Source organism: Halictus rubicundus, chromosome 1, assembly GCF_050948215.1.
Source record: "Halictus rubicundus isolate RS-2024b chromosome 1, iyHalRubi1_principal, whole genome shotgun sequence".
NCBI lineage: Eukaryota > Metazoa > Arthropoda > Insecta > Hymenoptera > Halictidae > Halictus > Halictus rubicundus.
The window spans coordinates 30,591,052-30,605,554 of record NC_135149.1 but is presented as its reverse complement, the minus strand read 5'-3'; the positions used below and the strand labels follow the sequence as shown (position 1 = coordinate 30,605,554).

The window sequence follows — 14,503 nt, the reverse complement described above, 5'->3', positions numbered from 1 at the left end:
GTCGAGGAATAATTTGGTAGCGGGATTTTATGCAAATTTCTGCGTTTGTAAGTAAATTTAGATTGAGTAAAATGCTGTCGGGTCCAGTCCGAAATGAGTGACGGTAACAACGAGGTTAAACGGAATGGCAGCGGATCTCAAACATTCTCAACATGGACTGCAACAAACTAATAGTTTAATAGTGTTCAAACAATATAAAAAAGTTTCAAAACCATCTACTGTTCTCACCGTTACAAATTTTTGTCATAAATCCGCTGCCTACTAAAACTCGATTCGACGCAACTCCATACAAAAGATCAAAACATAGAAACAAATCAAAAACTCACTTCGGACTGATCTTCGACAGGTTTCATAGTGTTCGAATAATATAAAAAAATTTCCAAAATCATCTAATGTTCTCACCGCTACAAATTTTTGTCGTAAATCCGCTGCCTACTAAAACTCGATTCGACGCAACTCTATACAAAAGATCAAAACATAGAAACAAATCAAAAACTCAATTCGGACTGATCTTCGACAGGTTTAATAGTGTTCAAATAATATAAAAAAATTTCCAAAATCATCTAATGTTCTCACCGTTACATATTTTTGTCATAAATCCGCTGCCTACTAAAACTAATACTCGATTCGACGCAACTCCATACAAAAGATCAAAACATGGAAACAAATCAAAAACTCACTTCGGACTGATCTTCGACAGGTTTAATAGTGTTCAAATAATATAAAAAAATTTCCAAAATCATCTAATGTTCTCACCGTTACAAATTTTTGTCATAAATCCGCTGCCTACTAATACTCGATTCGACGCAACTCCATACAAAAGATCAAAACATAGAAACAAATCAAAAACTCACTTCGGACTGATCTTCGTCAGGTTTAATAGTGTTCAAATAATATAAAAAAATTTCCAAAATCATCTAATGTTCTCACCGTTACAAATTTTTGTCATAAATCCGCTGCCTACTAATACTCGATTCGACGCAACTCCATACAAAAGATCAAACCGAACATAGAAACAAATCAAAAACTCACTTCGGACTGATCTTCTTCAGGTTTAATAGTGTTTAAATAATATAAAAAAATTTTCAAAATCATCTACTGTTCTCACCGTTACAAATTTTTGTCATAAATCCGCTGCCTACTAATACTCGATTCGACGCAACTCCATACAAAAGATCAAAACATAGAAACAAATCAAAAACTCACTTCGGACTGAACTTCTTCAGGTTTAATAGTGTTCAAATAATGTAAAAAATTTCCAAAATCATCTAATGTTCTCACCGTTACAAATTTTTGTCATAAATCCGCTGCCTTCTAAAACTAATACTCGATTCGACGCAACTCCATACAAAAGATCAAAACATAGAAACAAATCAAAAACTCACTTCGGACTGATCTTCTTCAGGTCCCCCAAGGTCGGGTTGTACGAGTGATCCTCTCCGCTGATCCTGGCCACCCCTTCGTACACGCTAACACCGTAACCCTTCACCACTATGTCCACTAAATCCGGAAAACCGTCGTGCGCGACAGTCTTCTCGGTCCTAGAATCTCTCCTCTCACTGGCATCCTCTTTGACACTGTTCTGCGTAGTCCCGGACACATCCCCGCTGGTTTGCTCCTTGCTAGCGTTCACCCTCTGCAGGAACTTCCTCCTGAAGTTATTATAAATCGTGTCCGCGTTGGGATCATCACCGTACCGGACTCTCCCGTGACTGGGGACAAGATGATGTCCGCTGTAACCTAGATCCATCTGCAGGTCCATGACCAGGAGGATGGTGAACAGGATGGCGAAGGCGCTGAGGCACAGCATCAGCTTGTCCCTGATCCTGATCATCCTGGTAAGCTTCATCTTGGTTCCGTTGGTGTCCTGACTTTTCCCAAGAACCTTCAGCCTCTTCTTCCGGACTGGTCTAGCCTGAGGTTTGCTGTTCGACCTGTTTGCGCTCTGATCAACAGCGGGCGGGGTGTCTGACGGTTTATCAGAGTTCGTATCAGCGGCAGCAGGTTGCAGAGTAGTTCTCCATGAATCCACGGACACCTGGACCACGGTGGAGTTGTTCGCTACCTGCTCGTCGGCCCGTTCATTCTCGATACGAGCTATGTCGATGATAGACGTCGAGAGGTCGGGAACGGTGTCCAGCTTGCTGCGAGCCTCTCCGGAGGAGTTCCCAGGCTGTCTCGCGACTAGCTCGTGTTTACTTATGCTCCCAGCAGTCTGGCATCGGCCGGTCCCCTCCTCGTGGCCAGCCGGGAGCTGTTGGCGGTCCGTGAAATTCGCAAGTTTGCATTTTACCGCGGTCGACGTGGCCGACTGACGAGCGTGCAGCTCCTCACTGGTCATCCACGACTTCCGAGCCGGCTCGGGCTTATCGTCTGACCCCTTATCGCCGGAGAGCCGAAGCTCCGTCGACCTATGAACCTGCCAATCGTCCGGCGGTGGCGATCGTTTCGCTTTGCACGCCTTCCAGCTGCTTCTTTCCACCTTCCTCTCCCTTAATCTCTCGCCCGGGCCAGCTCTTGTCTTATCCGCGCGAAGGACTAATCGTCTGTGAGCGATCGGGGAGCAGTTGACAGCGTCCAAAGGGTGACCGGCGACCTTGAAGCCGATCTTCCCGGCCCTGGCCAAACTCTCCTCGCTCCAGGACCGTCTCTGATCCGACTGTAAAGCTTCGAACAGCTTGGCGGACTTCTCGATCCGTCGTCGAATCAGCACCCGCTGCTCCAACAGCCGCAAGTTGTTCTCGGACCTAATCAAATCCTCCACGTCCTCTACGGAAACGCTCTTCGAGGAGGTGGCGTCGTTGTCTGGTGTACGGCCGCTCCTCTCCCCGGGGACTAGCCTAACAGACTCGTTTACAGTAGTCTCGCGGTCGAGCCCCTGGGTACTGCGATCCTCGTTTGTCGCGGAGACAGTATCCTGGAGAGGACAGACGGGAACATCGACTGCTCGAGACCCTGAGGAACAAGACGGTTCTTCGAGTTTCAACGGCCTGCGAGTGGACCTCTGTCTTCTCACCGGAGCCACCGGTCGCTCTTCGTGGTTGCTGATCGGAGTGGAAGCTTCCTCGTTCGAGAGGAACTTTCTTCGCAAGACCGAGGGACTCTTCTGGATGTTCCTGACCAGTCTCTCGCAACCTTCCGCGATGTTGTCCTTCGAGCTGCGGACCAGTTTCTTCAGGAACGAGTCGCTTTTGTGGAGCTTGCCGCGAGGCTCCTCCTCTTTGGCACTTGTGCAGTCTGCGGGAGCGGTCTGGGGTTCTTCAAGGTTGACGCGGGGTTCTCTGAACTTCTCGCTGAACGAGAACTTGAATCTAGGCCGGTCGAAACGGCTGGAGGATTTACCGGAGGACGATACTCGGTCGCTCAGGCTCTGCTTGATCTTCCCTTCGTTTCGGCGGGATCGGAACCGCGAGTCCTCATCTTTGAGCGAGGGGACCAAATCTCGGGAAGGTGTGCCGCCGTCGATTGGCTGCTCGGAGGACCTCCACTCGCTATCTTTGAATGTCTGGCGGCTTGAACGTGCTGTCTCGGCCCCCGAACCATTTACAGGGCATCTCCTCTCGTCCAGAGTTCCTCCCGAGCTGGAAACGACCGGAACTCGCGGTGCGTTGATCGTGGATCGTTGAAATCGTCAATGGGATCGCGGGTGAGATCGTTTTGACCAAAGTCTGCACACCTGGGACACTAACTGTTGGGCTGTTGGCGGTGCTGGGGACACTGTCAGCCTTTTGACTCTGATGCACCACCTGGAACATACGAACGAGGAATGCTGAGTCTGAGATTTTTATTCTTTTTTTTTTTTCTTATACAGGGTGGGGCAATAACTATGTCCAGTTTGAATATTGCCGTTATTTCTAATAATATGAAAAACACGGTATAGAGGGGGACATATTGTGACACAAACAATATGGAAAACTGTCCTTGATGATGATGGAGATTATATGATAAATTGGAAATAAAAACTCGAATTTACTACAAAGTTTGTTTCAGATTTCAAAATAATTGATTACTAATTGGTCCCCCTAATATAAATTTTCTCTTAAGAAATCGATGGGGACCCTGGATTTCTATAAGAGGGGGATTGAAAATTTGCAGGAAAGATGGCAAACTGTCCTTGAACATGATGGAGATTATATGATAAATTTAGAAATAAAAACCTGAATTTACTACAGAGTTTGTTTCAGATTTCAAAATAATTGATTACTAATTGGTCCCCCTAATATAAATTTTCTCTTAAGAAATCGATGGGGACCCTGGATTTCTATAAGAGGGGGATTGAAAATTTGCAGGAAAGATGGCAAACTGTCCTTGAACATGATGGAGATTATATGATAAATTTAGAAATAAAAACCTGAATTTACTACAGAGTTTGTTTCAGATTTCAAAATAATTGATTACTAATTGGTCCCCCTAATATAATTTTCTCTTAAGAAATCGATGGGGACCCTGGATTTCTATAAGAGGGGGATTGAAAATTTGCAGGAAAGATGGCAAACTGTCCTTGAAAATGATGGAGATTATATAATAAACTTAGAAATAAAAACTCGAATTTACTACAAAGTTTGTTTCAGATTTTAAAATAATTGATTACTTATAGGTTCCCCTAATATGTCAACCACACGGGTCTTGCCAGCGTCATGTATCGTGCAGGAGTAGTATCCCGCGGTAGTGGGGATAATTCCGCGACATTTATCATGAAGGCCTTGGCGACATATATAGAGAAATCACTGTACTTTGTATGCTATTCTGACGCCTGGGGTGTGGAACGTTTGGATAGAATTTATAAGGAAACAGTTTGCGTAGAATTGTTTAAGAGCAGAACAGTCACGGTTTAAAAAAGAGATTAGTACAGTAGAATTTCGATTATCCTGGCCTCTGATGACTGAATGTAAATCTTAGTGCATAAACTAAGAGAATTAGAGAATTTTTTAATGAGTCGTCCATATAAAAAGATTCAAGATCGAATGGCGATACATATAATGTTTATTTTTATAGAATTTATGGTTTGCAAGATGCAGAAGGAAATATGGTGTGCAACACCTACTCTAGAGGCTATTTTTGTTCGTCTAAATGTATGCACAGACAAAGCGTAGTATAGTGGAGAAAATATAGTTTGTATTATACTATGAGGGCTATTTCCATCTCCTAAATGTATGCACAAACACGCAAGTGCACGGCAGAAAATAGCAACTAAGAAAAGTATGTGAAATTTATTTCAACCTGCCGACCACGTTCAGCTTTTTTTTTTAATTAAAAGATCAATGCGCCCGTCCTATTTTCTCACCCTCATGTCAATGACCAAAACGTTGCACTTTATAGTTTCAACACATATTTTTATAACTGCAAAGTAAATTAGTTTATTAACATTCAAAAACATAAAAAACTACAATTTTTCTACTTATTAACAAAACTATTAACCAAGTTTCAAAAAGACGTAGGCAACCAGTAACAAGGATTAACGAAAAATTGAAATGCACTAGACACATCTCGCAAAACACGTATATTTGCTATCAATTACATTAATCAAAACATCCGTTGATTCATCATCCGGTGTCGCAAGCTTCTAGCGACATACATAGCTATATCTACAGCTGAACTAATTATTCCAAGAAATACAGACTGCTTTGTTTCAAGTTTCCCAAATCATACGAGTCTCTTAAAAAATCAGATAAAGAACAATCTCATCTCCCCGAAGGTAAATATGCATCCAGCCGAAGGTGAATCGTATAAAAATCAGCCGAATCAACTCGGAGACGCGATAGCAAATCGCGGTCATCGGAAACAAGGTCATTGCCACGTTCGTCAGAAAAACGTCGCGTACAATCGGCCAGAGTAGCGCTCGTCCAGCGATTCAAGTGGATTTTAGTGACACTGGAGCGCGATAGCGTGTTTCTCGGTAAAGATAACACGGTCGACGAGCAACGACCCCGTCGAACAGATCTTCTGAAAGGAGCATCGTAACGAGGTGGCCACGCGGAAGAAAACGACGAGGAACGACCAAGAAGCCGGCTCCTCTCCAGAAATAATTCAACGCTCGATGGTATAATAATAGCCGTGTTGCAGGCGTTTTATCGAGTTTCGTTGCAGGTGCACACGAGTCGGCCCGGCCCGGCCCGGCCCGCCGTGGATGGACTGGGTCAAGGTGGAGCCTTTAAGGGGATGGCTTCAAGGTATAAGTGTGCGAGGGTGGTCCCCCCCTCTCTCTCTCTCTCTCTCTCGCTCTCTCTCCCCAAGGCTCTGAAAGAGCCGCGATACCAACTGTGAAATAGAGTGACGGTAATGGCGTGCTTCGTGTTGCGGGAGTGGCCATTACAGTTATCGCAAAAGTCGTGTCATAAAGAGAGGATGCCCGGCCGCCCCTCTCGACGCTAGAGAGGATAGCCCAGGAGAGATCGTAAAGGCTGCTATACTATTCCCAGGCTCTTTTATATCGGCAAACATCCTCCGCCCGTCCAGACAGACCGCATAATTCAATATCCGCGGCGAACAGCCACTGGCTTTAATGCCACCCGGCCAGATTCGGTTAGCAGGATACGATAACGTCTTCCTGATGCCTTACAGAGGATGACAGGCTGACACTGTGATAGCGAGCGCACGGCCGACACGATGCTAATGGAGTCGCCTAAATGTGTAACCCTTTGCGCTCGGAGTTGTTTCAACGTGATAGGATTTCTTTCGTTTTGGCGACTGGAAATTGACGCGCGAAGCAACCAATTGATTCTACCGTCTTCTTGAACCTGAAACTTGCTTTCTTTCTACTAACTTTTAATTAGACTCGTCGGTCTCGTAGTGAATGTAAAGTTTATTTCAGGAAAAGGTATTCGAAGTTTACGCATTCGTAGCAAACACGGGTGGGTGTAATTTGAAACAGTGAAGAAATTAAAACAGTCTAAGGAGATTGCATAAATGAGGATGGTCAACATTTCGAACATTTATTACGATATGTAAAGGTCAACCCGACGCAAACAACGCGCAATCTTTGCTGAAACACGGAAGTTTTAAACCTCCACATTTCATCCGCTGCAACATGATTATTCTTGCTCAAGGTCATTTCAAGGTCAATAAGGTGGTATCCACTAAATTCAGTTTTGTATTGTCTATCATGCTATCGTAAAAAAATATACTATTCCATTTAAAAAAAACCTTTAACCTTGACCGTGACCATGAAATTTCATTAAAAAACACGACATAAAAGATTTTTTTCTTCACCATTAAAATGGCCCCCCTGCAATAGTGTCACTTTGTCCTCTGAAGTTTTCTGATACGACTGTAAATACGAAAGATATTCAGGTGTTCCCATTTATGTGGGACACCCTGTATATTATTTTCAATTTATTCAGATCATTAAAGAATAAAAGAAATTCTCCCAGGAACTTAAACAAATTCCTCGACCAACACAATCCCATTGAATTTGCCGCGGAGACAAACTCCGAAATAGAAAATTATTTTCTTTCTGAATATGTTTAGTAGGCTGAAAATAATACAACAGTGTTCTTAAATTCTACTAATGCGGTCACTATTTTAAATTGCACCTACTCATTTTTGTCATGATTGCATAAAATCCGCTGTCTATGTATGACACAGAGACGGATAGTGACATTCGCGTTTCCAGCGTGCAGCGTGTAAAGTGAATTCCCGAAATAAGTCACTTGCGCGTCCGGCGAGTGACACTTGGACGAAATCTGTGGTTCTCGCCGAGCGTTGCATTTGAAATACACAGTGCACGCTGGAAATGTAAAAGTCACTATCCGTGGTGGTGTGGGTAGTCCCAGTGGCCTTTAAACGCGAGGCTCGCAGTGACACTTAGACGAAATCTGTGGTTCTCGCCGAGCGTTGCATTTGAAATACACAGTGCACGCTGGAAATGTAAAAGTCACTATCCGTGGTGGTGTGGGTAGTCCCAGTGGCCTTTAAACGCGAGGCTCGCAGTGACTCTTAGACGAAATCTGTGGTTCTCGCCGAGCGTTGCATTTGAAATACACAGTGCACGCTGGAAATGTAAAAGTCACTATCCGTGGTGGTGTGGGTAGTCCCAGTGGCCTTTAAACGCGAGGCTCGCAGTGACACTTAGACGAAATCTGTGGTTCTCGCCGAGCGTTGCATTTGAAATACACAGTGCACGCTGGAAATGTAAAAGTCACTATCCGTGGTGGTGTGGGTAGTCCCAGTGGCCTTTAAACGCGAGGCTCGCAGTGACTCTTAGACGAAATCTGTGGTTCTCGCCGAGCGTTGCATTTGAAATACACAGTGCACGCTGGAAATGTAAAAGTCACTATCCGTGGTGGTGTGGGTAGTCCCAGTGGCCTTTAAACGCGAGGCTCGCAGTGACACTTAGACGAAATCTGTGGTTCTCGCCGAGCCTTGCATTTGAAATACACAGTGCACGCTGGAAATGTAAAAGTCACTATCCGTGGTGGTGTGGGTAGTCCCAGTGGCCTTTAAACGCGAGGCTCGCAGTGACTTATATCGGGAATTCACTGTATTTCAAAGGCAACGTTCGGCGAGAACCTCAGATTTCGTCTAAGTGTCTCTCGCCAGAACCGCGGCGACTGACTTATAACGGGAATTCACTGTACACAGCGGATCGAGCGCGGACAGGCTCGTGGAACGAGGAAGCAAGTCTTGTAACTTCTCGATGTAATCGTTTAGGCTAACCGAGGTGGCAGTTTCGCGTGGAATTGCCTCGGTTAGTGCCTCGCGTACGAAACGGTTACGCGACGATTGACGGGTCCGCTCGGCGTGCCTCGTAGCATCCGTGGAATGATTGGAAATCGTTGTCGTTCTGGCAGAATCTTTGATCGGAACAACCACCAGGACATACAGTGCTCTCTCTCCTCTTCTGTTCCGCTCCGCTTCGACGAAGCGGATCGTTTCCCGCGCCGTCCAAACGAAAGCGTTTCCAGTTGTTGTAAGTTTCTCTCTCCGGAGGTCCTCTCCGTTCCGATACCACCGACGAATCGAACCGCCATTGAAATTCCGCGCGTCCTTCGCCGATAATAAAGATAGCTACAACCATTGACATTTCTCTTCCCGGTGAAGGAGGTGCCGCCATAAAGCTATAAGGCGGGGGTGTAACGCGAGGCCACGCGACCCCGTTGTCTCTACTTACACGTGATCGAACTCTCAACTCGAGATTTTCCTCGTTCTCTCTCCCTCTCTCTTTCGCTTCACTCTCCGCGTTGCTGACGAAGTTATTGTTTTTATCAGGAATGGATGGCGAGGCGTCCGCGAACGAGACACGATTTCATCCGCCTACAAAGTAGTACAAAGTGGCTGCAGACTATTTTCTTAATCTACCCGGCCCCGTCCAGAATTATCGATTTTTATACTACTCGAGGCTTCGGACGCATTTTCCGATTTCCGCCACTTAAGGGGGCCGGCAGGCATCTGGCCTTGACTGTCACGCTATGTATGTTAGGCTGTGCCTTGTTTTCTAGACATTTCACGTCTTACATAAGTAAGTAATCAATTAAAAATGCATACCACCGTGTTTGCACATGTGTTTGCTACGTCTCCCTGCGGCAGCCATCTTGTGACGTCATACTTGCTTCAGAAAGCGAGCTTTTCTGTCGAATATTACAAATTACGCCACGATGAAGTAGAAATTCGCAATTTGGGCTCCATACAGACGTAGATTGGACTTTTAGGAAACACAAGTGACCGCTTTTAAACTGCTCATTGCAATATTGAAGCGTCAATTTGTCAAGATTTTGACCGTTGCGAGTTCATATACGTATATTGCAGAGTATATTCTCTCTGCGACAGCCATCTTGTGACGTCATACTTGCTTCAGAAAGCGAGTTTTTCTGTCGAATATTACAAATTACGCCACGATGAGGTAGAAATTCGCAATTTGGGCTCCACACAGACGTAGACTGGACTTTTAGGAAACACAAGTGACCGCTTTTAAACTGCTCATTGCAATATTGAAGCGTCAATTTGTCAAGATTTTGACCGTTGCGAGTTCATATACGTATATTGCAGAGTATATTCTCTCTGCGACAGCCATCTTGTGACGTCATACTTGCTTCAGAAAGCGAGTTTTTCTGTCGAATATTACAAATTACGCCACGATGAGGTAGAAATTCGCAATTTGGGCTCCACACAGACGTAGACTGGACTTTTAGGAAACACAAGTGACCGCTTTTAAACTGCTCATTGCAATATTGAAGCGTCAATTTGTCAAGATTTTGACCGTTGCGAGTTCATATACGTATATTGCAGAGTATATTCTCTCTGCGACAGCCATCTTGTGACGTCATACTTGCTTCAGAAAGCGAGTTTTTCTGTCGAATATTACAAATTACGCCACGATGAAGTAGAAATTCACAATTTGGGCTCCATACAGACGTAGATTGGACTTTTAGGAAACACAAGTGACCGCTTTTAAACTGCTCATTGCAATATTGAAGCGCCAATTTGTCAAGTTTTGACCGTTGCAAGTTCATATACGTATATTGCAGAGAGATTCTCTTCATTTCGAGAGATTTAGTGTTCGTATCGAAAAAAAGGCTCTGGACAGACGTGGCAAAGACACGTACAAACACGGTGGTATGCATTTTTAATTGTTTATTTACTTATTTAAGACGTAAAATGTCTAGAAAAAAAGGCACAGCGTAACATAGCGTGACAGTCAAGGCCGAATGCCTGTCGGCCCCCTTAAACGGGCAAGGATTTTCTAAACTATCGATACTACTGTTCCACGCAATTTTTAAATGTGTTATATGTCCGTTTAAAATAATTATTTAAGAAAACAAGAAGCAAGGGGTCTACGCAGCCAGAAATTAATATGTGTTAAGATATGTCCGATGAAAAGAAAATAATCATTCAAGAAAATAAGAAGAGGTCTAGAAACCTGAAAAATTCCATAAAATCGAAGTAAGTTATTTAGTGAAATAAAAATTGAAAAAATTAAATGTATAATATTAGTCCTCCAACTTTCTTGCATTGTACAGTTCCTAATGAAAGGCTATAGCCGGGTTTGGGGGTCAAATCTGCGCTGGAAGGTATTTTATTCTAATTCGTGTTTCTCAGAACGTAGGATTGTTTAATATTACATAATATATTTTTACGATAATTATAACTTAGTTTTTCACGGAAAAAACGCCGAAAAAAGTGGTTTTTATTTTTTCCCACTATGACGCACCAAACGCAGGAATTAAAAAAAAAATGAGTATAGTACTTAGGACAATATCTCATTGCTAAATTAATTCCGTTCTAGTGTCTCTTCGATTTCCATATGAAATCTGCATTTTTTCGATGTTTTTCGTGTTTTTCGATTTTTACAACCGGAGTTTGCAACGGAAAAATGTGAAAACGATTCAAAGCATGTGGTTTGGTATCCGAGATATGTCAGATTTTTTCCAGAATTTTAAATTGTCATTAAATGGGGAAAATGGTCCAAAAACTGGATTTTCGATTTTCCTCTATAACTACCCTTACAGATGAGCTATCGGGCTAAAACTTGGCTGAAGGGTATCTTTTTTGGTAGGCTATCGAATGGCGCAAATTAGAATAAAATCCCTTCCAGGGCAGATTCGACCCCCAAACCCGGCTATAACCTTTTTACTTAGAACGAATATATTAACGTAAAAATTAATTTTAAAACCTGGACGAATAACTCCGTCACCCACATATAGGTGACATGGCAGTGAACGTGTTAGAAGAACAATTTTTCAAGAACGCATTCGATTTGTCTAAATTTCTTCCCCTGGGACACGTCCGTGTACGTTTTGCTCTGCGTTCGCACGTTCCACCGAAAAACCCATGGACGCAATTTAATCCGGGGATCCGTAACAAAGAAACCGTTCGAGAAGAAGAAGAAGAGCAGTTCTCATCGACCGGAAGTGAACGCGTGCGGAAAACGAACCGTCGCGTCGCGGCCGCACGTGCTCAGCTCCGCGAATATAAATACGCCGGGGCTAATTGTAAGCCGGCGCGCCGATTCCCTGCGATAACGCTAAGAGCTCGACCCGCGTGCTCCCTTCTAATTAGAAATTTCGATTATTAAGGTGAATACACGGTCGCCGCGGAGAGAACGCGTCGTGCCGCCGCCGCGGCATAATTAGAAGCCGTTGGATTAGAAACTCGAACAGTCTGCGTTTGCGGAATAGTTTCTGGAGACTCTCTCTCTCTCTCTCTCTCTCTCCCCCCCCTCTCTCTCTCTCTCTCTCTCTCTCTCTCTCTAGAACTTTTCTGATCCTCGGCTGCTTTTATCGATTGACGGGAGGAACGATCGAGAAACTTGGCAGACCGCGGTCTGATCGGATTCACATAATCTATTTAGATAAGAAATCTTCCGGAGAAGATTTGCCTGGAAAAATCGAGCGTTGTTGTAAATTGATTATGGCGCTACGTAATTTATCCGGATCGCCCCGTTTTCGCTCTCCCGGAGCTCTGGGGTCACGACCCTCTTTTATAATGACCAGGTTACCCACAACCCTTCCGGCAGATTTGCATAAAATCGCATTTTTAATGCGCCCCACAGGAAATTGACTTTTCAGATTATTTTAATACTTGGCACGATGGAGATATTTGCTGTAATTTTGATCGAACACTTAGCGCGATGGAGGTAGCTGTTCCCTATGGGAGAATGTATTGGGTGTGTCTGGGAACATAAATTTTAACTTTATACTCTTTTTTATTGATGCGCATTAGGGTGATGAATGACAAGGGGGAGGGGAGTTTTTATTTTAACTCTGAGTTGGATGCTCATTTATTAAGTGGCAGGAAAATATTAGTCTGAAGGAACTTCGTAAATCAAGGGGTATGAAAATGTAGAATGCTTCGATACTTGTTCAGTGATGGCTCCAATGGGGTGCTTGTAGAGAGGCAATGGATCACAGAAAATTAATTTTTGTTTTTTTCCTCCTTCGAATTTTCTAAATTGGAAAAGAAAAATAACTTAGAAGAGCTTGGATGATCTAGAAAAATAGAAACGACTCCTGCCTCGATACTTGTTCATTGATGTCCCCAAAGGGGTGCTTGTAGAGAGGCAATGGATCACAGAAAATTAATTTTTGTTTCATCCCTGCCTCGAATTTTCTAAATTGGAAAAGAAAAATAGCTTAGAAGAGCTTGGATGATCTAGAAAAATGGAAACGACTCCTGCCTCGATACTTGTTCATTGACGGTCCCAATAGGGTGCTTGTAGAGAGGTAGTGGATCACAGAAAATTAATTTTTGTTTCATGCCTGCCTCGAATTTTCTAAATTGGAAAAGAAAAATAGCTTAGAAGAGCTTGGATGATCTAGAAAAATGGAAACGACTCCTGCCTCGATACTTGTTCATTGACGGTCCCAATAGGGTGCTTGTAGAGAGGTAGTGGATCACAGAAAATTAATTTTTGTTTCATACCTGCCTCGAATTTTCTAAATTGGAAAAGAAAAATAGCTTAGAAGAGCTTAAATGATCTGGAAAAATAGAAACGACTCCTGCCTCGATACTTGTTCAGTGATGGCCCCAAAGGGGTGCTTGTAGAGAGGCAATGAATCACAGAAAATTAATTTTTGTTTTTCCCTCCTTCGAATTTTCTAAATTGGAAAAGAAAAATAGCTTAGAAGAGCTTAAACGATCTAGAAAAATAGAAACGACTCCTGCCTCGATACTAGTCCATTGATGTCCCCAAAGGGGTGCTTGTAGAGAGGCAATGGATCACAGAAAATTAATTTTTGTTTCATCCCTGCCTCGAATTTTCTAAATTGGGAAAGAAAAATAGCTTAGAAGAGCTTAAATGATCTGGAAAAATAGAAACGATTCCTGCCTCGATACTAGTCCATTGATGTCCCCAAAGGGGTGCTTGTAGAGAGGCAATGAATCACAGAAAATTAATTTTTGTTTTTCCCTCCTTCGAATTTTTTAAATTGGAAAAGAAAAATTGCTGAGAAGAGCTTGGATGATCTAGAAAAATGGAAACGACTCCTGCCTCGATACTTGTTCATTGACGGTCCCGTACGAGCAGCTCGTATCGAGGCAAATGAATTTATATTTCATAAATATTTATCTAGCAAAGGAGGTGGAGGACAGAGTAGAAATGAGTCTTGTCTCTGTGAAATTGAACTCATATCTACTACTCTAATTCCCGACTAATGTGTGCGCGACAAAAATCAGTAAAGAAGCAATAAACAAAGTTAACCTACCCACGACTGACTCGTCCAACTTCCGAATAAAACTTGGACCAGCTAAGAAAACAATCTTCCCTGTTCCGACGGAATCTCTTCCCGAGATCTTGATACAAAACCTATTACAACCCCCAAAAAGTTCGGCGACACGAGCCCCGGGTTACTTCTCGAAAGAGGATTTCCTCGGTAAAATGACGGAGTGTGGCGCGATGACCGCAGGGACGACGGAAAAATACTTTCGGCAGAGAGAGTATCGTCGCCTTTTTGGCGGACATAATTGAATCGTTTTTTTTTTCCCCGCGGAAAAATCGAGGCGCGATCTTGGACGCTCTTGGAAGATCAAGGGAGAAGCTCCTGGCTAACTTCGATGGTCCCCCGAGTTT

At 43.5% G+C, this 14,503-nt stretch overlaps 2 protein-coding genes across 2 annotated transcripts in view; both read right to left on the bottom strand.

Annotated features, from left to right (window-relative positions):
* Window positions 1–3,356, bottom strand: part of LOC143360644 (extracellular serine/threonine protein CG31145) — a 149,186-nt gene extending 145,830 nt beyond the window's left edge. Inside the window, exon 1 of the mRNA XM_076799685.1 lies at window positions 1,386–3,356. Coding sequence (XP_076655800.1) covers window positions 1,386–2,341 — 956 coding nt within the window. The 5' untranslated portion in view covers window positions 2,342–3,356. The remainder of the gene's footprint in view (window positions 1–1,385) is intronic.
* Window positions 3,356–14,503, bottom strand: part of LOC143356857 (uncharacterized) — a 118,359-nt gene continuing 107,211 nt past the window's right edge. The window contains exon 5 of the mRNA XM_076792932.1: window positions 3,356–3,746. Within this exon, the coding sequence (XP_076649047.1) occupies window positions 3,492–3,746 (255 nt within the window). The 3' untranslated portion in view covers window positions 3,356–3,491. The remainder of the gene's footprint in view (window positions 3,747–14,503) is intronic.